The sequence below is a fragment of the Betta splendens genome, chromosome 2 (assembly GCF_900634795.4).
Source record: "Betta splendens chromosome 2, fBetSpl5.4, whole genome shotgun sequence".
NCBI lineage: Eukaryota > Metazoa > Chordata > Actinopteri > Anabantiformes > Osphronemidae > Betta > Betta splendens.
In genome coordinates this window covers 16,905,760-16,931,515 of record NC_040882.2, presented here as the reverse complement: position 1 = coordinate 16,931,515, position 25,756 = coordinate 16,905,760, and the positions used below count along the sequence as shown (strand labels likewise).

The 25,756-nt window shown below is 43.5% G+C and overlaps 1 protein-coding gene across 8 annotated transcripts in view; it reads left to right on the top strand.

Moving 5' to 3' along the window:
* The window catches only part of camk2d1 (calcium/calmodulin-dependent protein kinase (CaM kinase) II delta 1), a 42,634-nt gene extending 17,114 nt beyond the window's left edge, over positions 1 to 25,520 (top strand). Inside the window, exons 3-20 of one of the 8 annotated variants that reach the window (XM_029127030.3) lie at positions 1,904 to 1,963; positions 3,851 to 3,905; positions 5,920 to 5,985; positions 7,001 to 7,073; positions 10,295 to 10,397; positions 11,039 to 11,122; positions 11,968 to 12,062; positions 12,710 to 12,832; positions 12,918 to 13,001; positions 13,178 to 13,220; positions 14,934 to 14,974; positions 17,584 to 17,643; positions 18,743 to 18,787; positions 19,619 to 19,667; positions 23,350 to 23,425; positions 23,512 to 23,606; positions 23,681 to 23,909; positions 24,089 to 25,520. In XM_029127030.3, coding sequence (XP_028982863.1) covers positions 1,904 to 1,963; positions 3,851 to 3,905; positions 5,920 to 5,985; positions 7,001 to 7,073; positions 10,295 to 10,397; positions 11,039 to 11,122; positions 11,968 to 12,062; positions 12,710 to 12,832; positions 12,918 to 13,001; positions 13,178 to 13,220; positions 14,934 to 14,974; positions 17,584 to 17,643; positions 18,743 to 18,787; positions 19,619 to 19,667; positions 23,350 to 23,425; positions 23,512 to 23,606; positions 23,681 to 23,909; positions 24,089 to 24,092 — 1,385 coding nt within the window. In that variant the 3' untranslated portion in view covers positions 24,093 to 25,520. The remainder of the gene's footprint in view (positions 1 to 1,903; positions 1,964 to 3,850; positions 3,906 to 5,919; positions 5,986 to 7,000; positions 7,074 to 10,294; positions 10,398 to 11,038; positions 11,123 to 11,967; positions 12,063 to 12,709; positions 12,833 to 12,917; positions 13,002 to 13,177; positions 13,221 to 14,933; positions 14,975 to 17,583; positions 17,644 to 18,742; positions 18,788 to 19,618; positions 19,668 to 23,349; positions 23,426 to 23,511; positions 23,607 to 23,680; positions 23,910 to 24,088) is intronic. The other 7 variants (XM_029127036.3, XM_055506868.1, XM_029127051.3 and 4 more) reach the window with 7 other exon arrangements.
* The last annotated feature ends 236 nt before the right edge of the window (positions 25,521 to 25,756 follow it).

Below are 25,756 nucleotides of genomic sequence, written 5' to 3'. Positions count from 1 at the left end.
TTTCTCCTCTCTTTTTTTTATACACCAGATTTCTTGAGATTGAACTCCATCACTTACCTATTACTTTAATAACAGCAGGTGAATACAGTATGTGGAGGAATGGCAGGTCCTTTGTTATACCTACTTAGTGGTCAGAGGTTGGTAACTTGTAAAAACCCTTGGTGTGCCCACACAGCCGTCATCGCAGAACAAACACGCTGAACCCGTGAGCTCTGGATGAGGAACCGCTCCTGATGCTTTATGCTTCTGTGATGGCTGCATTGAAAATAGCTTCTGTCCTGGTTTTCTGCGGCCTCATGTCGGCATTCAGGAGCTCAACTGGGGTTTTCTAAATGGGCCAGCTCCAGAGTGAATCCTATCGGGGACTTGCGTTTGTGACTGAGGAACATCGAGGGGTTGACGAGAGCATGGATGCATTTACTGGCGTTGTGGTCTAAGATGACAGTCTAACCTTGAAGACTGACCTCAGACGCCAACCTCAGGCTACAAACAGCCTCATTACTGTGTGCAAATGTGCCTTTTAATACTAACCGAGCTGTAGTTTGCATGAGACACATCTGACCAAGTGAAGAAAGCAGAGTTTACTAAAAGCTACTAATGCACAAATATAATGACAAACACCTTAGATTTTTAAAAACCTACTAAACCTAAATAATACAGTTACAGATAACTTAAATGTATCTCTTCTTACGTTAATGATGAAATTATTGTGGAGGTATTGAGTAACAAGTGGTCAGCTCTAACCCAGTGAGCACAGAATTCAATGATTACTGCATAAACCCCTGAAGCATCAGAATATTTTAAAGCGGCGTTGCCAGGATGTTGTAGCAGATACTGTTCGTGTGAGCTGTAGCGCTGTCTAATTGGAGCAATGTCTCTATTGTGGTTCTGCCACACTCCTATAATCCACATGGTGGAATAACATTAACGAGAGCCGTTCATTAAATATCGAGCAGTCTTTTGGGTTACTTAGTCTCCATTAATTCAACACCCTCAAAGCCTTTTAATTTGAAAAGCAAATCAGCTGAATTTGAGATGACCCCAGTGACTCCTCCTACATGACTGAGAAGCTTACAATTTACTTCTCCTTTGTATCTTTACAGTATGTTTTTTTTTTTTTTTCTCTCCTTTTAATTTATTTATTGTATTTCATTTTAAAGCCATCAACACCGTATGGCCCACGTTTACTATTAGCCGCAAGCTCTGTTTCTGGTTGAGTCTAGAAGTTTTAACCAGAGAGACTGAGCCAGAATGTTACATACAGTACTACATGAATGAATCATTCAAAAAAAGTCTCAACTGAAGGTTGCCCATGCAAAGATAAACCTGATCTAAACAACCTTGAGCCATAATGAGACCAGAACTCAAGAAATCTTGGAAAAAATAAACAGAATTCTGATGGCATTGTGATAATTTGTCATCTTCTCAGTCCTGGTAGTGTCACAGCAGCTGATTTCTGTCACAGGGTATAAACTCCTGTCTGTCTACGTGAGAACACTTCAGTTTATGAATTCACTTTACTCAGTAGCAAATGCTCACAAGTGGATGTTTGTCGATTTCACATGCTCACAGTGCTTGAAGAACCTTGACTCATTCTCTGATTAAATGCAGGATATGAACTGAAAACAATAGCAGGCTTTACATGAGCATTTATTGTAAACCTTGGAATTCAGTATGTACGTTGTTAACTGGAAACCTCAAGATTGTAATTTTAGCTCTGATGCAAATAGTTGTTTCCTCTGGAATGATGATAAATGTTCATTTTAGAAAGAATCTGACATACTATTGGAGCACTTTTGTAATTTTACTAAATCTGAATTTGTTTGGAAAAAAGTTGTCATACAGTGGTTTAAAAAAATTTAAATAAAGGGATTGATGGATTTGTTGTCTGTTGTTTCCACAGACCACCAGAAGTTGGAGCGTGAGGCCAGGATCTGCCGTCTGCTCAAGCATCCCAACATCGGTAAGCAGTCCTCCTTAATGCACTAGAGCTGAGAAGTCGGGTGCAGTTTGACTAAGTGAGTGCTGCAGGCCTGCAGCTGTGTGGCCAAACCCCAACCTTAACCTGGCTTTAAGCAGTAATCAAGTTTTAGTCTCTTGTTGCGGGTGCTGTAGTTAAATTATCCCATACTCTGGTTGTCCTCTGTCTACAAATATAGCACAGATGCATCTGTTCTCCTCGAACACATGGGCGCACGCAGCACAGCCCCTCCTCACCTACAGCACCCTTGTTTCAGGGAGTCAGGCCAAACTACTGTAATTATCACCTCAGTAATGACTTTGCCACATGCTGGAAACTGGCTTCGTTTGGTGCTTGCGCTGTTTTCCTTACTTTCAGTGAGTAGGTGGCAAAAACAAATGAAAGGATGATGGTGGGTTATTTAGCTTGCTGGTCCATTGTTCTGTTAAATATCAACTAATCAGCATGTCACAGAGCAGGTTATTTGATATATTTGGGTTATCACATGTACGCCACAGTACCCGCTCTTCATTGTGTTTATTCATTTAGCCATCTGATCATAGGACGAGTCTCAATATAACTATCGAGACTTATCTGTGTCCTGTCACAGTGATTGGGTGGTATTAGATACAGTGGTACAGTCTCATTACTGTGGCATTCATACACCAACGGGCTGGGAAAGCCCTCATTCCTCCAAGGTCGTCCAGGCGATAGATCGCTCACATCATTCAGGAGATGAGATAACGGAGGCGTCAGTCCTCATGACGCCCTCCCCCCTTTTTAATCTTGATCTCAATCTATCAGTTCCTTCCCCTCAGAGTGCCTGATGTTAAATTCATAGTCACTCACATCAGAGTCCACTTGAATTAGAGAAACCGTTGTGGGCAGTGAGATATTGGATATGTACATTTTTACTAGTTAAGAAGACTAATTATTCCCTGGTACATGTTCATTTGGAGAAATGAGACACACCAGAGGTTGGTGCGACCGAGAGAATGCAGTGAGGTGGAGGTGAATTGCCATCTGTGGCGACCCCTGAAGGGAGCGGCCACGGAAGACGCTTAGTGATCATTACACGTGGTCGTTTGACTTAATGTGCTCGTCTGCAGGAGCCATTTATGTAGATTCAAATGGGAAACGCTGGAGGTTCACTGCGGTTTCTTGGCAACTTTGGTCTAAAAATACTGACACTGGTTCAACATCAGACCTAATTATTTGAACAGCATCATGCACGTCTTTTCATAGGGCAACACACAAGTTTTATACTGTATGGCAGCAGATGAATATGCACCTATAGTAGGTGGGCAATAAAGGCTCTGGGTCTGTAGAGTTTCATGTCATTCTTGTAGTAATAGTATATGAACAACAACGAGCGGCTGAGTAGTGATTCACTGCATCAGTAGACAAGTGCACATGGCACAGCTCAAACCTGCATCTGGCTCTTAAAATAGTCAGTAAATCCAGTTGAGGGCTCGATTTAGCGCTGCTGCATGTGCTGTCCTGCTGTAGATCAACCTGCGGAATAGTAGTCACTGTTAGTTGGTTCCCTTCGTTTAGCTGAACTTTGGCTGGCGGTAACAAACCGAGCACAGTTGTGTTAAGGCTTTGCCTCAAGGGTGGGTTTTATGCATCATACAGTTCTTTGTATTTAACCAGAGGAAACTAAATTCATCTGTGATGTCTAAAACTCTTGAGCTCACTTCACACAGACAGACAGACAGACAACGCTGGTGTGGAGAGCTCAGTCTGTGGTGGAATGATGTGTACCTACTGCTGCCAGCGTGGCAGCTTGCCTGCTTGGGCCAAGCAGTATTTTTACATAACAGAATTAATTCCTCTCTCTCTCTGTCTCTCTCTGTCTCTCTGTCTCTCTGTCTCTCTCTCTCACAGTGCGGCTCCATGACAGCATATCAGAGGAGGGATGTCACTATTTGGTCTTTGACTTGTAAGTGCCAAGCACCCGTGAACACAATGCGTATGAATGCAGCGGGAACCTGACGGCTGCCGCTCAGATGTCCTCCAAGGAGCATCATGGGAGATTAGACGTGGCATGTTTGCCTCCCCTCCGCTCCATCTGTGCTCAGCCGCGTTCACCCGCCGCTCAGGAACATCACACAGATACTAGAGCTAGTGATGTGTGACTGCACCAACAACACACAAGGCAAACTTCAGGCTTCACTGCAGCATGTACAGTATCGTCATATACAAATAGAATTTTACTAAATGAGAAACGACCCTGGCTTTAACTTTATTCATTCACATGTGTTCACCAGCCATCTGCTGCATCTGCCTTTGTTCTTCTGTTCATGACAATACTGATAAAGCACCAATGGGGGCGTTATCACCTACAGTAATATACAGCTAGAATAGATTATCAGGCTTTATTTACAGTGTAACTGTCAAATATATCACGCAGATCCTCCACATCCAGTTTGTAGCTACATATTTATATGTATTATATGGCAACAGCATCTAAAGTTGGAACTGACCTGCCTGCAGTCCAGTCATTTCTCCAAATCCAAAATATGATAATAGGACGTGACAAGATTTCTCCCCCAATACTTTAGCATCTGGTTGCTCTAGTCCAACTTTGTAATCACTCTGTCCCAACTTTGTTTGAGTTGCTGCCATTAACCATTAACCAGGCACATTTGAGGCTGATCTCAAATTGTTTGCAGCAATCGTCATTTCAGATCCTCAGTCTCCTCGAATCTGAAGAAATGTTAAAACTTACCTAACTAATATGTGAAGCTATTTATCGTTTCCTGTCATTTCTATGTGTTGCTATGTCCCTTTTGCCTCCATAACTCACCGTCCTCCACGTGTCTCTCCCTCCAGTGTATTGTCAGCTGTTGTTTTTGGTTGAGTTGGCAGCCAGAAAGAGGAAAAAAAAACATTTATTTAAATACTGTGTCTAATTTATTTAGTGGCCACAGAAAGATCAGGAGGCAATTCTGTCATGGCTAAAAGATGACCTATAAAAGAACAGGGGTGACTGTTTAAAAAAGACAGGGAAAACATTATACACTTGATATTTGGGTCATTTCCTCCTGAATTCATGCCAACAATAACACTGGAACTCAACACACTATTTGGCAAATGTGTGTAAAGTCATTAAAAGTTGCATTAAGCTTTAATATGCAAATCCCTGAAGACTCAAATGATAATGTTCTCCACAGGCAATGGAAACTACTTGACTTAATATAAAATATTGACTTAAAATAATACCAGTCATTCTGTTTTCAGGGGAAATTGATCCACTGACCCACTTTTGAAGCTCTTTTACAGATGAAGCTCACTTTACTGTTGATGAGGCATGTCCCCTGCTCTGATTCATGACTGAGGTTCTATGTCTGTATTATAGATCAGTCCGCAAAACTGGACATTCCCCCCCAGCAGAAAGTTTAGATATATTTATTCAAATATTTGGAAAATATTGGAAACTTCCCTGCAACTTTACTGGGTGAACGTGTGGTTAAAGCGACAGTATGCAACTCTTGTGAATCACCCAACCTATACGATACTCAATTTCCCCCCAGTGCATTAAATACTTACACCGTTTGAACCATACACATCGTGTAGGTACAACATGACCTGTGACCTTTTATGTAAATGGTGGTTTTCCAGCCTAAATGAAAATGCTCCATCATGTCCACAAGCCAACACACATGGTGGCCAGTAGGAAAAGGACTATGTTTGACTCATGGAAAGACATGGAAATGACTTTCAGCTGAACAAACACAAGTATGAACAAATCTGCTGAGCAAAAAAGTGTTATCTTAGTGATTGTGCCATTCGAGTTGGTCTAATTTTGTTTTCGTGCAACAATGCGAAGCCTTTGTTTCCAGGAACAAAAATCAACATCTGTGTTTTGCGGTTGACTTTTTTTTTCCCAAAAAGTGCTTTTGTCTAGTTTTCCTCATCTCACATTTTTCTTTTCTCTTTCTTTTTCATCTCAGAGTTACTGGTGGTGAGCTGTTTGAAGACATCGTTGCCAGGGAGTACTACAGTGAAGCTGATGCCAGGTCAGTGTTAAGGAGTGTGATAAAGTGCAGCAAACAGAGGCTCATCACATTTGCAGAAAATATCGATTACTAATGTCAATGTCATTTTATGGTCCCATTTTTAATCTTGTGTGAACGTTGAAACTCCAAAGTACAACCTCACAGGAGCAAAGCTGACTCCACCTGTCATCTTTTATAAAGGCTACATGTACAGTAACTACACAGTTTGTCATCGTACATGTGAAGTAGTTTTAGACGCCATCAGGGAACATGATGAGAAGCGAGACTTGTCTGAAGCTAAGCTGCTCAGATGTGGTCCAACATGTTAAGACGTGGGTCCGACCGCTGACTGTATAGATCTGACTATCAAACACTGGCTGCAGTAAAAATAGTGACTATTTTAATGGTTGCACAGTGAATGAATGCCAAAAAAAATGTCAAAACATCATCTCACTAAATAGGATACCCCTGTTTTAATTTTTTTTATATAATATAAAGATTTTAGCCCAGCTAGTCAAATGTTGAAAATATTTGCCTTTAGTCCACCTGTGATTTGCATAAACAGTCATGACCAGTTTCTACATGAATGTGTATCCAGTATAATTCACATGTTTCCTGTCATGCCAGATCTTCTGTTCCAACGAAACATTTTTACATCTTTCTTCAGTTTATTCAAAATCCACTCGCGCTACTTAACAATTTGAAATGACGCTGCTGCCAGTTGTAGTGAAATTATTTTTATTTATTTTGAACATGAAATTTGTTTTTCACTTGATCGTCACAACTATTCTGTTGGCTTCACAAAGGAGTGGTTCTCTAGTCTAGATTGTAGTTTGTGATCGATCTGTTGATGATAACGGGCCTTGATGAAAAGAACATGTATTTATTTATTTTTCATTCTACTTGTTGATGAGCTTAAAGTGTGTGTGCGTGTGTGTGTGTGTGTGGCATCGCCTGACATGGTGTGATGCCATCGCACAACGGTGTCAGCTTGTCACTAACCCATGCGCGTGCGTGTTTGTTTGTTTGTGTGCAGTCATTGCATTCAGCAGATCCTAGAGGCTGTTCTCCATTGCCACCAGATGGGCGTGGTCCACCGTGACCTGAAGGTAAGGAGACAAACCGCCTCGATGCCCCTGTTTCTTTTCTATAACGTGTACCCTTGTGTGTTTTTTTTTTTTTCTTTTTTTTGTTGCTTAACTGCCCCATTGGATATTCTGAGGTTAAATAGCTTTGTCAGCCTGACCAGAAAGCAGAAGTTTGCGTCAAAGAAGCAGTTGTGTTTACACATTTTCAACGTGTTTGATGGTGTAGGATCAAAACATACTTATCAGTTTCCTGTCGCATGCAGCCCATGCACATGTTGGTCATCGTGCAGTGTTTAACTTCAGCCTTTAATACCTCCATTATAAGCCAGTAGTAGCCTGAGTCAACCAACGCTGTGTTTTTAAGCAAAAGGTAGAATCGCTTCATCCCACGATTAGTGGTGGGTCATCGTACGCTAATGATGAAACGTGGGTCCTCTCACAACATCCCAACAAAAACCCTTTCATTAAACCCTCTTATATTTAAGTTGAATAGGCTTCTTCTTCGTGCATCAAATACTCGGTTGACACTCTGTCGTCTTGTCTGACCCAGATTTAGCTTTTTCTCACTGTGGTCTGAAGATCTGATTTGCCAATCAAATGAAACGGGTGTGTCTGGAGTTTGGTTTACCAGCAGCAATAATCGCCTTTCATTTTTGCATTTGCCGGCCGCTCGCGCTCTCTGCTCTGATTGGCCGTTGCCGGGCAGCTGCCACGGCTCACTGGAGAAACACAGAGACCAAACAAATGCAAGCAAGGCAAATAAGCAAGCTGTGAAGGAGGTGCAAAAATGATGATTGGGGTTCTGAAGGTGACCTAATGCTTGTCTTTATGAAGGTATTGTGAAGCTGTGTACATTGTGAAGGCTCCTTTTTAGTACATTCTTCTGTAGCTGGCTTGGGGACAGATGCAAAGTCACATTGCATTGAGTCCACACAGCGCCAAGCCACTGTAAGACATCCTAAAGACAGGACATATAATATAATGTGTGTGTGTGTGTGTGTGTGTGTGTGTGTGTGTGTGTGTGTGTGTGTGTGTGTGTGTGTGTGTGTGTGTGTGTGTGTGTGTGTGTGTGTGTGTGTGTGTGTGTGTGTGTGTGTGTGTGTGTGTGTGTGTGTGTGTGTGTGTGTGTGTGTGTGTGTGTGTGTGTGTGTGTGTGTGTGTGTGTGTGTGTGTGTGTGTGTGTGTGTGTGTGTGTGTGTGTGTGTGTGTGTGTGTGTGTGTGTGTGTGTGTGTGTGTGTGTGTGAAAACCACTCTGCAAAAGTGTTTCCAGTCTTTAGACCCAGTTGCTGCATGTATATTTGCCAGTAACAGCAGTTGGACCGGCTGCCGCTTGTACAGTAGACCAGTAATTGTATCTGCCTTATAGCAGGATCCAATTACAGCTATTACACGGCAAGGAGGGGTCATAAATCCCTACTGAACTGATATGAACTGTACTTTGTACACATGCAGATCCCCAGTCGTGTGTCTGTGTGCGCGTGTTGTGTACACAATACGTGTTGCCTGTCGGGGGAACTTGGCCGCATCCTGTGCACATCAGCGCCCTGCTTTCTGGTTATATATGCATGTATTTGGATTAATCAGCGTGTACACTTTGACTGTGTTTGCATGTGTGGAGTGGTTGTAACCCTGTTTGCAGCCTCGCTAGTGTTTGGCACCAAGTAAATAGAAAAAGTCGAGGCGGGTCAACAAGACGTCATTCCATCCAGATGGCATCATCTGCGTTATATTGAAGCAGACTGTGAAACACTCAGTCTGTCTTGATGTGTCATGGAAGGACTATTTTGGTCACACGTTTTTATGTTTAGGTACAAACACTCGACTAATGTAAATGTCCCTTAGGGTAAAAGCTGTGGTCCAGTTTACATAACAGCTGTCCGGTCCCTGCTCTTTGTGTTTGGTAAACAGCGTAACGTCTCCGGCCGCCTCCTCCCAGAGCGCTGTCATGATGTCGGGGCTTTGGTGAAGTTGCACAATGAAGTGCAACGCTGGTTTTTCCTTCCCGTGCTTGTTTTGCATTTGACATTTTATTAAGCTGGAAACGTGCTTGTTTTCAAGTGGCCAACTCCGCGGTGTGCAGCCTGGATGATGCAAATGAATGAATGTCTCCCAGCTTTGCGACTTTCTACCCCCTTAACTTCCTCCGACCACAGCCTGCCATCGAGGCGCGCGCAATTAAAGGTTCACTCATGGCCTTTTTATAAGCGGCTCGAGCAGAAGCGATCCATGAATGTTGACTAAACTGAATTAAATTTCATTGAATGATGTGACTGATACTATATATAGTCTGTGCTACTTAAGTCTCATTCAAACTCAGCAGTCACGTGTAGTTGGCCTCATAGGAGGTTTTTTTATGTGTGTACATTTATGTATTAGACCACCATTGGATTGGCTGTTGACAGTGTTATGACCATCCAGGAAGGAAATAGCCAGTAGAAAACAAACATTTACAGCACTGTAGCTTACGTAGTGGAACACGAAGAGGTCGGGGACAAAGTCTGGAGCGATTCCAGTAAAGAGCCGCTCCAGCATCTGGCAGCTTTCCCTGGACTCCAGACTATCGGTCTACAGTCCAGAGAGGTCAATCAGGACCAGTCTTTGTGGAAAAACAGTCGACAGAACCACTAGAATGTTCAACTAGAGTTTTCTTCTTTTCTAAGACCTTAACGTTGTTAAAAAACTATTTCACCCAAGACTTTAGAAACTGCTCTGCATCCACAGCATGTGAATGGACCTACAGCCATGTTATGCAGTGAATGCAGGAGCCTAGAGATGACTTGTGGCTTCTGGGCTCCCCTTAATGCTCAGCCATTGTTCACACTTCTGTGGCCATAATTGAATAGGATTGTTGCAGGATAAAAGCAGCTTCCCCTGGATCAACAGCTTACTCATCTTTTCGTGTTATAACATTAGAGCTTATTCATTTCTGAGTGATTTCCAATTTGGGTCCGTCAAGGAAGCTGCTTTTTGTGAAATGTCAGCAAATGCATTATTCATCCTGTCTGAAGCTCAGCTGAAGCCCTACCACCCCCGTCCCGCGGCTGAGTCACCCAGGCCTCTGCCAGCTGCACTGACGCGGGCCCATTGAACCGCACCTCGCCAGCACCTTGTTGAATGGTTTCCACCTGTCCCGCCGACCCGACCCACATGCGATGTGGGTCATCTGGCGCTTCGAGAGACAGACGGCCTCGAGCTCAAACATTCGTTTGATATCCGTGTTTCTCCCTCTCTCCCCTTCTAGCCTGAGAATTTGCTCCTCGCCAGCAAGCTGAAGGGGGCAGCTGTTAAACTGGCTGACTTTGGCCTGGCTATTGAAGTGCAGGGGGATCAGCAGGCCTGGTTTGGTGAGTACACGTGTAGTTAATATATGCAAATCTCGTGTTCTAATAATAAAATGTATATTTTTAGCCGTGGGGGGATTTTCACAGTTCATATTTAGAGTATGCGTCTGATCCCTGCGCTACAAGCATGACTTTTGTAATTTATTTGATGGAAAACAGAAGAAGACACATACAATTTTTGTTCTAAAACTCAACACAATGGTGTAATTTTATTCCCTCTGTTCTTTCATCACACCTGTGTGGAGGGAGTAGGTGTGTCACTGGTCTCGGTTCTTATATCAACTTTGGATTGGATGATATCAGGCCTATTTTTTTTCCCTTTAACTCCCTGCAGAGTGTAGAAATAATTGGTCTATTCCCCAGCCCCTGCTCCCATCTGGAACCAATTCACATGGTGTTCTGCCTTTACTACTAGTCGTAGTACGTCTCATTGCCCAAAGGGTGCTTAGGTTTTTAAAAGTAGGCTGTGTGTTGCTGGTCGCGGGCCAACGTTTATACCCACAGAGGGAGGCTTTCTTTTCTTGGAGTGAACCACAGCCCATAAACCCAACTTTATGAGACCACTGATCCTTGCTACTGTGAAATGCTGGGCCTTTGATGAACGTGTAGGTGAAGTGGTCAAATGTGATGTTTGCGTGTTTCAGGTTTTGCTGGGACACCAGGTTACCTGTCTCCAGAGGTGCTGAGGAAAGATCCGTATGGCAAGCCAGTGGATATGTGGGCCTGCGGTGAGTTTCTATGAAAACAAATATGTCATGTACATGTCCACAGTCTTGTCCTGCTGTGAAATACAATGGTGAAGATGACTGGGCTGCAATACCTGAACTGAAGCTTGTGCTGGGTGTAAAGTGGTATACTAGGTTTAAAGGCTATCACAGAATGTCTCCAAACAGTCTTGTCAACAGCTGTCTGAGGGATGATACTCAGCTAATGTGCTTTTAATGTCTATTTAAATGGCTTTTAATTCAGTTTATGATTTTCTTACTAATTTTGTTCATTTTTGATTTCCAATTCAAACTATGAGTTTGCTGTACACTCCATTTACTGCAGTTTACAGGGGGCCTGGCCTTTTGATTTCATCATTTCTCTTCTAACACAGCCCCCCTCCCACACACACACACACACACACACACACACCTGGCCTGACTGACAAACAATAGCCTGCGTTGTGTTTGAGTTTGTCTCGCCGACAGACAGAGGGCTTTTCATCTTTTCCTGGCACCTGGCCAGCCAATCAGAAGCCGCCTTTCCTGGTAACGCACTCAAACACAGGCACTTAGTGTGTTACCACGCTGTTCTTTATTTAGACATCACATGTGCCCGTGTTTCTCGCCCATTGACATCTGGGAGTGGCTCCAGCACCCCCACGACCCTTACAAAGGAAAGCAGTCAGGATAATGGCTGGGTTTTGGGGGGTTTAAAATTTCTTTTGATGGCTTTCATTCTGAGTGTATAAAGTGCAAAGTTGTATTACTTTATTCAACATCAACTTTGAAATGTACTGTATTTCCTGGCCAGGCTGTTTTTTGCCTTGTTTGCAGTGACTAGAGTCTAGGTTTGTGTGTTTGTGCAGGTGTGATCCTCTACATTCTCCTGGTGGGATATCCTCCTTTCTGGGATGAGGACCAGCACCGACTGTACCAGCAGATTAAAGCTGGAGCCTATGACGTGAGTGAACATCGTCACCCACAGAGTGCTACAAGTTTGTACAGAGTAAACCTAACCACAGTACAGAGGATGCTGGTTTGCAATAGTTTCCTAATCTCAGTCTCCCAAAGGTTTATGCTTCCCATGTTATGGAATCGACTTGAGTGACTGAATTAACATTAACGGCAAATTCTGGTGGCCCTGATTCCAGAACTAAAAGTTGTTCTTTGTTTGTGGACACATGATAAACAACCTGTGGACATTGTAAAACTGAAGCCTGATTATCTTATAGTTGTACTAGAGTCCTCAGTTCGTGAGACTTCTTATGGCACATGCACCGGGGCTCTGAACATGTCGACACTTCAAGCGATGTACCTGCACGTGTGAACAGGAACCTTTGACCTCTGACGTCACACAGTCGCTCCAACGAGGCGCCTTAGAAACCCACTCATGCCAAGCAGACTTAGGACTGTGTAGAGTATTTGCTGCAGTAAGAATATAGACTATATAGAAAACAGCCCTGATTCATAGTTTTTATGTATGTGAATGAGAAGAAGAGGTTTGCTTTTGAGAATAACGTTGGCTCCACGTTAATCTCGTGCAGGAACAGTGTGAATATTAGCACTTGGGCGTCATTGACAGTTTTTTGGGATTTGTTCTTTCAACAGTTCCCCTCTCCAGAGTGGGACACAGTCACCCCAGAGGCAAAAGACCTGATCAACAAGATGCTGACCATTAATCCTGCCAAAAGGGTCACCGCCACAGATGCTCTCAAACACCCCTGGATCTGCGTATGTGTCACGCATTCACTGCTCGTCTCGCCACTGAACTGTGCCTGTGATGGCAAATACCACACGCTCCGCCTTGTGTTTACAGCAACGCTCCACTGTGGCGTCCATGATGCACAGACAGGAGACGGTGGAGTGCCTGAAGAAATTCAACGCTAGAAGGAAACTCAAGGTAAGTGACATCAGGAGCTGCAGCACAAAACCACAAAACCAGAGGAACCCTTGTTCACTCGCTGCGTTCGGCAGCAGGAAAAAAAGTTATGAGTTTTAGTTCCATATGAGCTGTTCTCTTAGGTTTAGTCGGTGAATTTTTCCAAACTCTGATCATGTGCACCTCTTGGTTCCCAGGGTGCCATCCTGACCACGATGCTCGCCACTCGCAACTTCTCAGGTAGGACCGCGTCAAAACAAAAATAAGAAAAAAAAATGTATCTCAAAACCTACTTTGTACAGTATAGTTTTGCGATTCAAATCTTCTGTTTTGGGAAGTATTTTTTTAAATTGTCACAGCCTGACCTTTAGAAACCATTGCACTCAATATATCCTCCCTTTTTCACTTGCTATCAGTGGAGACTAATACGTACCTGTCAATAAAGTTCTATCTTCAGGTTCCTTCAAAGGGCAAACATTCAATTCACAGTTTAACATTGATTATATCTCTTTCTGACAAATGACTATTGATCATTCATTCTTTTCATTTACTGGAATTTTATCTTGGTAGCTATTAGATCGATACCGTTTGAAATATGCCCTCAGTGTTTACTTTTGTTTTTCTTCCTTCCCGTGTGTGTGTGTGTGTGTGTGTGGTAACTCATGTGTAAGGTAAGAGTGCTCAGCAGTGTCAACCTACATTCAGGTTTGGTTGTGAGGCATGTCATGTTTACTAAAGCTCCAGCATAGGGACTTCATCTGACCACGCGTCCGCTGGTGGCCATATTGGAAGGAAACACTTCACATGACTTCAGAATAGAAATGTGTTTCTGGAGTTGGGACCTGCAAGCACAGTATAGGGGGGAAGGTGCAATGAAAAGAAGGTGGTGTATCAATATCAGTGTGCTCAGTCTGACTGTACTGTGCAGTGTAGCAATAAGTATTGTGAGACTTGTATGATACGAAATTTAAAAAATAGTAGTAGTATAGTATTTACAATTTTAATTTGCATGAAGATTCAAATGAAATTGTTCTGCTCAGACGACATCACACAATCACTGCAAGACTACACTTTGCCAGGGAACGCGAGAAGAAGCCAGATGATTGCTGGCAACAAATGAACCATTCAGATAGAACTAAAACAAACTAGAACAAACAAGTATGGATCAGATGTGGTCCAACATGACGTGGACCTGGAACAGAACCGTGACTATACAGCATCGCCTGTGAGCTGGGAGTCTTTACTGGGGTCCAAAGCAGCACAATTCATCCAGCGAGGAACATACCACAATCCAATCATACCAAAAACCAATCATACCAAAAATGCTTTGCATGATCCCATTTATAGTAGTTATATTGATTGTTCAGGTGTTAGTTGTAGTGACTGTGGGTAAACTACATCTATTGACAGTTTGAGCTTCACAGAGCACATATGTTGTGAAGTCTTCCAATATGTCTGCCACAAGGATGTCCGATGTCATTGCCCCATCAGCTCTGAAACGTGCACATGCTTCTGGTTTGATAAATACCCCATGCAACAAGACAAGTCACTGTTGTAGAGGATGCACAAAAGCCTTAAACCCCTGTCCTGCTGTTCCTCCTACTAATCACCTCCATGACTTTGCATGACGACTGGTGTCACTGATTGACCGGCTAACCTCACATTGAATCGTCATGACTCACTTGTTTGTGTGCCCGAAGAAAGGAAACCAAAAACAAAGCACTCACTTCCCTGGACTCATCAGATTTAATTGCATGTTCCAGACTAATGATTCACTCCGTATTGTTGCACCTTTTGACTTAATTTGCATTTTCCTCTTCTGCTTCCAAATCTAGCAGGGCCTATTTTGAGGTTGCTAGTATTTGGCCAACCTTTTAATATACATTGTGGGGTGTGTGTGTGTATCAGTGTCCAGCTGGCCACTGATTTCCTTTTATTATCTCTCCTCCACAGCAGCCAAGAGCCTGCTGAACAAGAAACCGGACGGTGTCAAAGTAAGTTGAGCTTCCTTCTCATTCTTCTCTTCTCTGTGGTTTCTCGAACATGAGGCTTAGACGTCTCGTACAGCTGCTTTTCATTTTTTTTTTTTCGGCCCATGTCGCCTCTGCAGCCCTGGCCTCAATTTGACTTTTGTTCTTGAAACACGTACCAGTGTCACTGATCTCTAGGATCGCTGCTGCCTGGGTAAAAATAGGAGCTTAAGTTTCCTCAGTGAAAATTCTTTGTCGCCAAGTGGGTGTGACAGATATTCCCCCAGTAATGATCCCTTCTGCATTGTCAGGCTGTGTGAGAGGAGGAGCATCTGTTGTCTGAGCTGAGGAAACTGTTGGAAGCTAATAACTAATGATTAAATTATGCTCTACGGGTGAAAGCTTCATCTCCCTGTCGCGCCTCGTTCGTCTGTCAAAAATCCTCTATTGAGAACAACAAGGGTCCGCCTGTGCCTTTTTGTATTTACTTCTCTTATTTCCACCCTCTGCGTCTAAATCTGTCATGTAATTTCACCCTTGTCTGAAGGAACGTTCATGAGTCACACTCTGTCTTCCTTCTGGGTGTCTTGAGTGAATTTATCCACATCATGTGAATATATTTACTTAAACTGAGCACTATTGTATGTACAGCAGTTGTCTTTTGTGCCACATTGAACCTCTGCTGTTATCAGTTTTGCCAAACTGTAAAACAACATTTTAAAGTGTTTCTCAGTCATTTCAAGTCACTGGAAGTTTTATTCTCACTTATTTATTCTCACTTATTTATTTCGTATTAGGACTGATGACGTTTAATCTGCATAACTGTGTTTTTTTACCTTCTGCTCACAGTAGTAACAAACCATCAATCATCTTTTTGTGGGTGCACACGGTGTCGTTTGCAAAGTGCTAATGTACCAAGCCATGTTACGTTGGCTTAATCTGTGTTTTATCGAGTGGCGGATAAAAACACGCTTTGTATGTGGTTTGCAACTGAGCCTGACCAAACGGCACCGTTTGGCCACAACTGCAGTGGGTTTTTCTGCGTGGTTCCAACAACCGCCTGGAAACTTTAAACCATGAGAATGTGATTTGTTATTGCACAGTCAGACACGGTTTCATTTTGTTTGCTGTGGCGCTGATGAATTCAGAAAAGGAAGACGGACGGTACACAGCATTTGAGGGTAGGCCTGATGTTTCTTCTGCCAAGTAGTGACACCCACAGTAGCAGTAGAAACCCCTTTGTATTTACATTAGAACACAATGCTGTGTAATGCTTAAGACTGGAGAGACACTGCATGACTTAATAGACTGACAACTGCACTAATAACTACTGTATGACCTCTGTCCACCTAAATGAGGCTGTAGCTGCTACAGACCACATGTAGAAGTAAATGGTAGCAATCCTGCCCCAGCTGCTCCACAGGAAGCTGTTGTATGAAAGGCCACCTGTCATAGTGCCATTAGTTGTATGACTTTTCGTCCTGTAGATGCTGTCTGCTCCGCATTTCAGTGCGGAGGAGGTTTTCCTCTCCTCCGGAGCAGCCTGTGCTGCTCTCTGCTGGACAACTTCGAAAAGGCTTGGGAAAATATATGCAATTCATTTGTTTCACTTTTTACGGTCCATTTACAATGCGCAGCAGCATCAGGCTGGAGTTGCAAATCAGAGGTTTGAAAAATGTGCCTAAATGCCTCATCTGATTCCCCCATGAGTCGACAGTGACCCAGTGAACGGCTGTTTAAGCCATAGAGTGTCTCCAGCCTAAGAACAATTAGAACAGAAAACTGCAGCCTGTAGGGTTTTTTTCAGGATTGTGCTTTATTTCTCTGTACTTTAGCGTTAGTTGTATAGTTGTTGTCTTATCGGTGAGACTGGCAGCATTCTTTACATCCTTCTTTCCCGGTGTCTGGTTCCTAGCAGCATTTATGGGTTTATACTGTGTGTCACCGTGCAAAAACATTGTACAGTACCTTTTTTTTCATCACGGCATCGTGGACTGAAGAGAAGTCTGGTCATTTTTATTCTTTCACGACTCAGTGTCTCACAGTTTTTATTGTCAGGCACTTTTGGCTTGAGGCTACAGCAACACTGTTTGTGGTAATAGCACAGTAAGCAAGTGCTTCCACAGAGTTTGTGGATCCCTCTAATTGGCCAAACGAGGCTGTAAATGGATCTGGGGTTGTGTTCTTGTGCAGTGAATTCCCCTCCTTCCCAACAGCAGCTCAACATTTACCAGTGGCACAGTCTAAGGAATCTTATTCCAACCAGTAATTGGCTCATTTGTTTACCTCCAGACAGTTTGTTTCTCTTCATCAAACGCTGCCAACAGGCAGGTCTCTGATAAGAATCGTCACGTTGCTCATCTCATTTTCTACAGGCGGGAGAATTCGTCTGCGTTGTCCCGTTTGATTAACGGTTTATTTGCTTCCTCTGCTCCACCTGAAGCTGGAGCGAGAGCTGTGCTGGACGGCTCTCGTACCGTTCTCGATGTACATGCTAATGGACTGACTCCTGGGCGACCTGCCTGGCTTCTCCCTGCACAGCGACCGTCTGACACTAAGCCCTGTCCACTTCTGCCTTGTCTGTCTGTCTGTCTGCCTGTCTGTCTGTCTGTCTGTCCACTCTGTCCCTCCAGATCAACAACAAGGCCAATGTGGTCACCAGCCCCAAAGAGCCCGCCCCCACTCCTTCTCTGGTACACTGCTTGCCTTGCTTGCGTTTGCATGGCTGTCTCGGTTCAACCATCCGTCCACGCTTTTCGTCACGTCTGGTCCGATTATCCGGAATAGAGGATGTGTAACATGAGCGGTGTGCCTGCACGTGCACTCGAGCTGCTTTACGCGCTGCCTCGTGGCTGTCCTGTACATGGGCTCCATGTTCCTTGGTTGTTGATGGTGGCTGTAATGGTGCCACTGGGACCACTGCACGCCCGCTGTCCCACAAACCGTAGGCAAAACTGCCTAATTAGGCTGACGCTTGGTTTCTGGGAGCCAAGTTATTAAGACAGAGCTGACATGGATGCAGATATTCACCAAAAAATTCTCTTTATTTACTATTCGTGGAGAATCTCTGTTAGCACATTTAGTGCCGTAACTGTATTTTCAGTCCTGATTTAAAATTAGCTGAGCTGGTTCCTTTTTTTTTTTTTTTTTTTTTTTTTTTTTTTTTTTTTTAACTCAAGCGTGGCTGATGATGTGACCTGTGTAAAGACATGAGCCTGCCATCAGTTTTCTACCCTGCTCAGAGAGAAAGTCCTGCTCAAGTCAAGCTAACGGGCCCCGTCTGGCGTTCAGGGGCCGTAGTCAGAGTTCTTGTTACACTTGTCAGCTGTGAAGCAGCAGCATGATTCAGTACAGTCTGTGTATTTATTCCTTTTAGAGGAATCCTGTGGTGTTTGTTTGTTACTTTGATATTTTTAGTGCCATGCATATGTGTTGGTGTGTGTAATTCGTTTTTTGTAATAAAATAAACCTTGTGTCGTAGTTGTAGATATTCTACAGCTGTTTGCCTGGAAAGAAATCAAGTTCATCATCAGATCATTGAATCTCAGTTACTGTCGTCGTCCCATTGTTGGTGTTGAATTTACACTTGATCATAACTTCCATTGCCGTAACATCACTTCCATCCTGGTGCTGTTGTATGTTAAAGCGACTGTGTTTTTACGACGACTCACCCAAATAATAATATTCATTTCCCGTTTCCTTTTCCTGACCTGCAAAATGCTCGCTCTGATTCCTTCCTAACTGTCCTTCCGCCCCACTTTCTCCTCTTTGCTGTTCCTCCTCGCGCATCAGGAGCCTCAAACCACTGTTATCCACAACCCAGCTGATGGAAACAAGGTATAGAGCTGAGCAGAGGCCAGTGTGGGGCTGTGAACCGCTGCCGATGTGTGTCACATGTTAGAACAGCCGCTGTGTTGCTTCTCGTTAAGCTTGTGTGCCAGCGGCATCCAGTCAGACAACCAGACTAGGGCTTCAGCACAGCACTGCATGCTTTCACGTCTTACTGTATGTTGATCACCTGTCTTCAGAGTGATTTCTGTGTATTAAAATGTTTCTGAACACACCAGTAGTTGTTGTATCCGAGTTGAACCATTACATCAGTGAATATGCATGCTGGTGGAACAACATGGGCCATGATGCACCATGGCCACTAAAGCTGTGTTCCAGTCCATCAGTTGCAGATCAGTCTGACCTCCGGGTGTTGTGCTGCCTTGTTGTGCCTGTATATGGATTTACATTGTCCTGTATGATCCATGAGGTGAACGTGTGGCAACACGCACGCATGCTTTGTGCTGTAACCTGATGGTGTTGTGGTGCGTAGTCAGTAGGTGAGTGTTGTAGGTTGTAAAGCTATTGGCTGAACTCAGCAACATACAAATGCACAGCTTCATGGTTTTCCATCCACATCAGAGAGCAAAACCTTTTCAGCTACTGGATTTAGAGACTCTTGCAGCTTCTGAGCCGCTCACTTGCTTAGACACTGCACGTACTGTCGTTGTAGTTGGAGGAGTCAAAGAAGTGCAGAGTTGAAGGACAGAACAGCCTGATCAGCAGAATGACCTCAGGGGAACTTAGATGTGTGACCTCAGCTGGTTTGTGCATTCATATGGAGCCGCTGATACTCACTGGCCTTTTTCTTTGTTTTTATTTTTATTTGTGGCTTCACAGGAGTCCAGCGAGAGTGCCAACACTACCATCGAAGACGAGGACGTGAGAGGTAGGGAGCTTCCAACTAATGACCACACTGCTCTTCCCCACACGCCTCATTAGAGCTCCTTCCTGCAGCCTCTAAAGTGCTGCCACGTGAAGGTTCCACATCACTGCTTAGGGACACCTCTGGGTTTGATGCCAGTAGGCTTTCCCAACTATGTTTGCTGTGGAAATTGCTGGGGTTTTGAAATGTTCAATTTCTCGTGGCCCAGGTTGCTTCATTTTGCAAATAAATAGTGTCTCACTGGTCCCAGGACAAACATTACTTGGTCATTTGCTACTTTGGTTGAACTTCAGCTGCCTTTTAATATGAACGCTTGATATTTGAGATATAACAATACAACAGAAAATGGGCCGTAACCATGGTAACGTCAGCCTACCCACAGGTGGATGCTGGGGTGGAGGGGCTTAAAGGTAACTAACAGTCATTGACTAGGATGCCCACTCCCCAGTCTACTGTATGTGAGTGGTAAATATGTTAGAAAAGATTAAATAAATTGTGTATTTGTGAAGTTGAAGAAACATTTCTCATGTGAGTGGTAATGCAGACGCTGAGCTCTCTGAAGAGGCTTAGACATTATTACAATATTACAGTATTTACAGTATGTGTAGTTTGATTTATTTCCACCTCCATGTCCTGTATTATACCGTATGAGTTCTTTGAGGAGTTTGTTGGTTTTGTTCGCCCATGTAACTTAGTTTCTACTGTAGGTGAAGGCGAAGTCGGAGCCAAAAAGGAGAATCAGCTTCAGACTTACAGTAGTGCTCATGTGAATGGAAAACCTATTGATCCATGGGTTTTAATGTAGCACAAGGTCTTGGCTTGTTAAACTGTTCACCCATCATCATCATTGATCATCCTTTTCCTTTTCCATGCTCACACTTTGTTCTCAGCTGGGGAAAGAACTGGTTGCTACGAACAAACTGTCATTTCCTGCCTGTCATACTCTTCATGCCATGTTTTCCTTTTCTCTTTGTTTCCTGTTACTCCTGCTGCACCCTTTATACAAAACCTGAAACTTTTTTCTTCCTCTAATCATCCTGATCTTAGCTTACTCTCCTTCCTCCAGCTCCAAAATCTACCGCCTTAGGCAGCTGGAGCATGGCAGCATTGACCCCCTTAGCTCCTCCTCCTCCTCCTCACGATCTCCCTCCCCTTCCTCTTTCACCTCCTCCTCCTCCTCGTGCTGGTACTCTCCCAGTGTTTGGCCCAGTGGTGAGGAGTGCTGCCACTACATCCTGTGGGCACTGGTGGCCGCCTACCTGCTCCTCTTCTTCACGTCTTCCTTTGTGGTCCTTTTCTCTGACCATTCCACCACATGCCACTGTGCCCCCCATCAAACATCCACACATGGCCCTAACCCCCAGAAAGGGGAGACCCTGCCCACCCGGGGCCCGGCCCATCTCCAGTGTAAGTCCCATTGCACAGTCTTTCATGTGGAGGCATTAGAAAAGCTAGAACGATGGGAAATGTTCACAATGGTCCTAGTTACTAATTTCACCAGAATAGTATCACTTACCATATTTTTTTTCCCCCCTTCATTTGCGGAAGCAGTGAGTTTATTTTTAAAAACTGTACAAATTTAGAACAGGCTAACTGGAAATTGTGATCACACACAGCAACTGTGGGAGAAAAGACAGAAGGACAAATTTAAAATAAAGTGAAAGTATTTGGAAACCTGTGATGTAAACATACTGTAGTGAAAGATTACATTAAAATAAACACCCAGCATTTTCAAATGCTTCAGCTTATGAAGTTCATTTGACTGTTAAAAGCCACATTTTAAATAGAATAAAAAAGCTGTATACAGTACAGTAAGTCAGTGCCACCCTGTGGTGTCAGAGCTCCCCTCGTTGGACAGAAGCTGCCACGGCAGCAGGAGGAACAGACTGTACACTTTTTATCTGTTATGAGAAGCTGAGGTCTGTGTTCAGTCACTTGTAGTTTTAGATTTTTATACATTCTGTAACTCAGTAGCACTGTAGTGATGTTACCTTTGACTCAAATCAAATTTTACTTTCTTGTCCGACTGGAACTCTTCACTTGTCCTTCATGTTGCAGTGTTACATACAGTAGGATGCAAATATACACAGCCCTGTATAAAATCAACCATTGTTCTGAGAAGACTTACAGATTTGAGAGCGTACGTAAGAGGAGGCGGCCTGTAGTTTAAAAGGCCTGGGTATTAAACCTAATTAAAATACACCAGAAGCACTAAAAGCTGTGATATTAGAATTGGTCACATCTGTGGCATTATTCATTTAATGTGTTTCTGCATTTTAATACTGCACTGTAGTATTTCTTACAGTAGCCTTGTACAGTATTGGGCAAATCAACATTTGACTTGGCAATAACATTTGTTAACCTTGTGGTCTTGGCCCCCTTGACTGCCGCTAAAACAAAAGTAAGATATTTAAATAGTGTGTTCTAGAAGAAGGAGCTGAATTATTCATTTGCATATATTAGTCATCAAGTGTGATCTTCACCGGAGTCACAGGTATAAACAAGCACAGCATTTCTGAGCTGATTAAACTCAGTTGTGGTGTCAAATGTCATGAAAACTCTTGACATCCACTTAATTTCATACTGCACCTCAGTCAGCGTTGCTTTGCTGTAAACGCTGAAATGCCTTCATTATGTCTGGCACTGGTTCAAATGCAATTGGTCTATTCAGTCAAGACAGTCTGACACTTAATATTTCTGCATAGAAATAGGCAAAAAAGAGGAAGTGAGACCTTATGATTAGCTCTGAAGCTGCAGTGAACTGATGCACAGCATCTCCCTCTGATGGTTCCCACTCAACATTAGGAACCCATTATGATGGAGAAAGAGCTTTTATTAGATGCTAAGCCACATCGTTACCCAAGGGAAGATCAGAAGCAGTTAACGGAGCATTTCCTTTAGCATCGCGCCTCTCAGCCCACACACACGAATGGGCATCAAGTAAGGTTCAAGCAAAATAATAGAATTCCCATTAAATACTGTATGCACAGGGTCAGAAAGAGTCACGGGTTCTCAACGGATTCTTTTGGAACCTTTATTTTTCAGCACTGTCTTTTTGCACAACCCCAGCAGAAGTAACACAGCTTGGCCATGGGGTTGGTGCCGAATCAGCTAATGTGTCTGACTGGACGCTGTCACTTTAGGCCCATGTAGAATCAGCTTCACAAGCATCTATTCCTGAATGTGGTCATTTGGACCATTCCAGGATCATGTCGCGATGGTGTTGACTTGTGGAATACAGTGGGAGTCATTCTTTTAGTATTCAAAAGGGTCCACGCTCTTGGAACATCTGGATTTTTTTTTCTTGGCGTGAGTGTAAAGAACGAGCCTTTCTGCACACAGCGCCTCCTTTGACACCACCTCCATACTGTCCGCAGCGGCTAAACGCGCAGCACTTACTGTTTTTGCGTTCGTTGTCTCCTAGCTTACCTCCTTAGCGTGAAAGGTAATGTTGATGTCGTGCAGTGTGTTGACCCGTGACGACCAGCCTCCTCCCACTCTCTCCTTCAGTCACATCTGCGTGGTGCTGTGTTGGCTTTGCCAGCGACGTGAACCGAGCCCCGATGTTGTAATTGTGGATCCATGTTGTCCTCACATTCCACACTGGTCCATTCTGAACCATTAGACTTACAAACTGGTTTTTGTATCTGCATCTAATCTGAAACCCTTTGTTTCTGTGTCTAAGCTCGTAAACAGGAGATCATTAAAGTCACAGAGCAGCTGATTGAAGCCATCAACAATGGAGACTTTGAAGCCTACACGTCAGTGTTTAAATTTACCAGCACTTCTGCCTATAATAAGCAGATGTTTTAACATTTGTGTGATTGAAACTGTGTGACTGTTTCAGTAAGATCTGTGATCCCGGCCTCACATCCTTTGAGCCTGAGGCCTTGGGCAACTTGGTGGAGGGAACAGACTTCCACCGCTTCTACTTTGAGAATGGTAAAGAAAAACCCAGGGAGTGTGAAGCACAGGAATAAAAGGATTATTAAACCCCACCTTGTCCTGCCGCGCAGCTCTGTCCAAGGGGAAGCAGCCCATCCACACCATCCTGCTCAACCCCCACGTCCACCTGATCGGGGAGGAGGCGGCGTGCATCGCCTACATCCGCCTCACCCAGTACATCGACGGGAGCGGCATGCCGCGCACCATGCAGTCAGAGGAGACGCGCATCTGGCACCGCCGCGACAGCAAGTGGCAGAACATCCACTTCCACCGCTCCGGATCACCCACCGTGCCCACCAAGTAGGTCCCACCCGCCCTAATGACCAGTCCCACCAAGTAGGTCCCACCCGCCTGAATGACTAATGCATAGGCTCAATGTCTACGCCGTAGACTGTTTTATTTATTCATTTCTCCATCTATGGTTTATTAGAAGGTTCTCCTCTCATCACATTTACTTCACATGCTGATTTGTGTTGCAGTTAAGCCCAGCTTTGACCATCAGCCGCCTCCAGCTGACCAGACTCTGCCTACCAAGTGTCCATCAGATCCCTCCGCCCGCCATAGCTAGTGCTCTGCCCTCTCAGTGTGTTGTTTACATTATGTCGCTGCTGGACTGGAGATTATTGTAAATGTTGGATAAACAAACAAACAGACAAACAAAAAAAAACGAGGAGAAAATCATGTTGACGATATCATTTTGTAGTGCGAGTGTGTGTTCATTCCAGGGTATTACCATCCACAGCATGTTTTATTACGCAGATATTTTTTATTCAGTTTAAGTTGGTTTTAATAGAAGGGGTTTTAAGTGGAGCCACATTTTTGATTGGCTGGTGAAAATATGTGAAACTTCCAATCATTATGTAGTGAGCGCTATTCATTTTAATATTGCACATATTGAGGACTATCGTGATGTTTTTGCCTTTTTGGCACAATGACCAATATATCACATATCTGCTTTGGATTCGTATCTTTTGATCTGCCATCTGTTAGAGCTCAGACACAAGCTTGCTTAGTTCTGGTGATGTATAGTTTTTGGCTAGTCGCTGTGAATCGCTTTGTCTTCGCTTAGCCGTCGGCGCTAGCCACATAAACGCACTCAGCCGATTTTAGGAATCGTTTCCAGTTTGCCGTCGGAACTAAATATGTTTACTAGGAGTTTTAACTACATGTTTTAAAAGGGAAAATCAGTTGAAAATGTTTTCATTAGCCTGTTGGACCTCCACTATCACAAAGCCAGTGAGAGGTCTCTTATGATAGAATGTAAATTCCTATATTTCTTAAAGAGAGTTCTTGCGTCTCTTTCCAGTACAATTGTGATTTTATGACTTTTGTTGTTTACGTTTTTCTATTGTGAGATAAATGCTTGTCCCTCCATGTCCCACGTTAGTAAATCCCTCACTCTGCATTCAGCAATTGGACACTAGGCTACAGAAGAACACCGATACGAAAGACACATTTACTGTAGCTGGAATTCTATTTTTAACGAGGAACTGGATGATGACTTAAAATAATGAATCACTGTTCTACTTTAGTTTAATATTAATTGCTTCGTTGGTGTTACTGCACAGTTAAGACCCAATTTGTTGTTCTCACTCTTGGCTTCACTTTTGAACATTCATGGTGGTAAATGTGAAAAAATCAGGGAAATGTAATTTCAGAATCAAAGCACAGGGACCAAGATAAAGTCACGCAAGGTCACGGATTACGTTTGTGTTCAGGATATTGACTTAACTTATGCTTTGCATTATTTACATCAAATTGTTTAGAGAATTGTAAGTTTTCTTTTGTTTAGCCACATTTCCTTAACAGATACAAGAAGATGCATTGAAATTTACAGTAGACCACTGGTGGGACAAGACTGATGTTTAAGGAATATCAAATAAAATGTATGACTTATGCCAAATAAGAAAAGCTTGTACTCGTCGTATTTATTTATTATCCTACAATTAGCTACAGTAGTTGGAGGCTGTTATAGTAGAAAAGCTCACTGACGGTTGAAAGATGTCCCACAAAGAGCCGCTTCCATTTACTGCCCAGCACTCATGAACACAGGAAGTGATGTCACTGATGCAACAACGCATAAAATTGTCCGGCTGCAAAACACAAAACATCAGTGTTGTGGTGCTGTAAGGCCATTTGACGCCCAG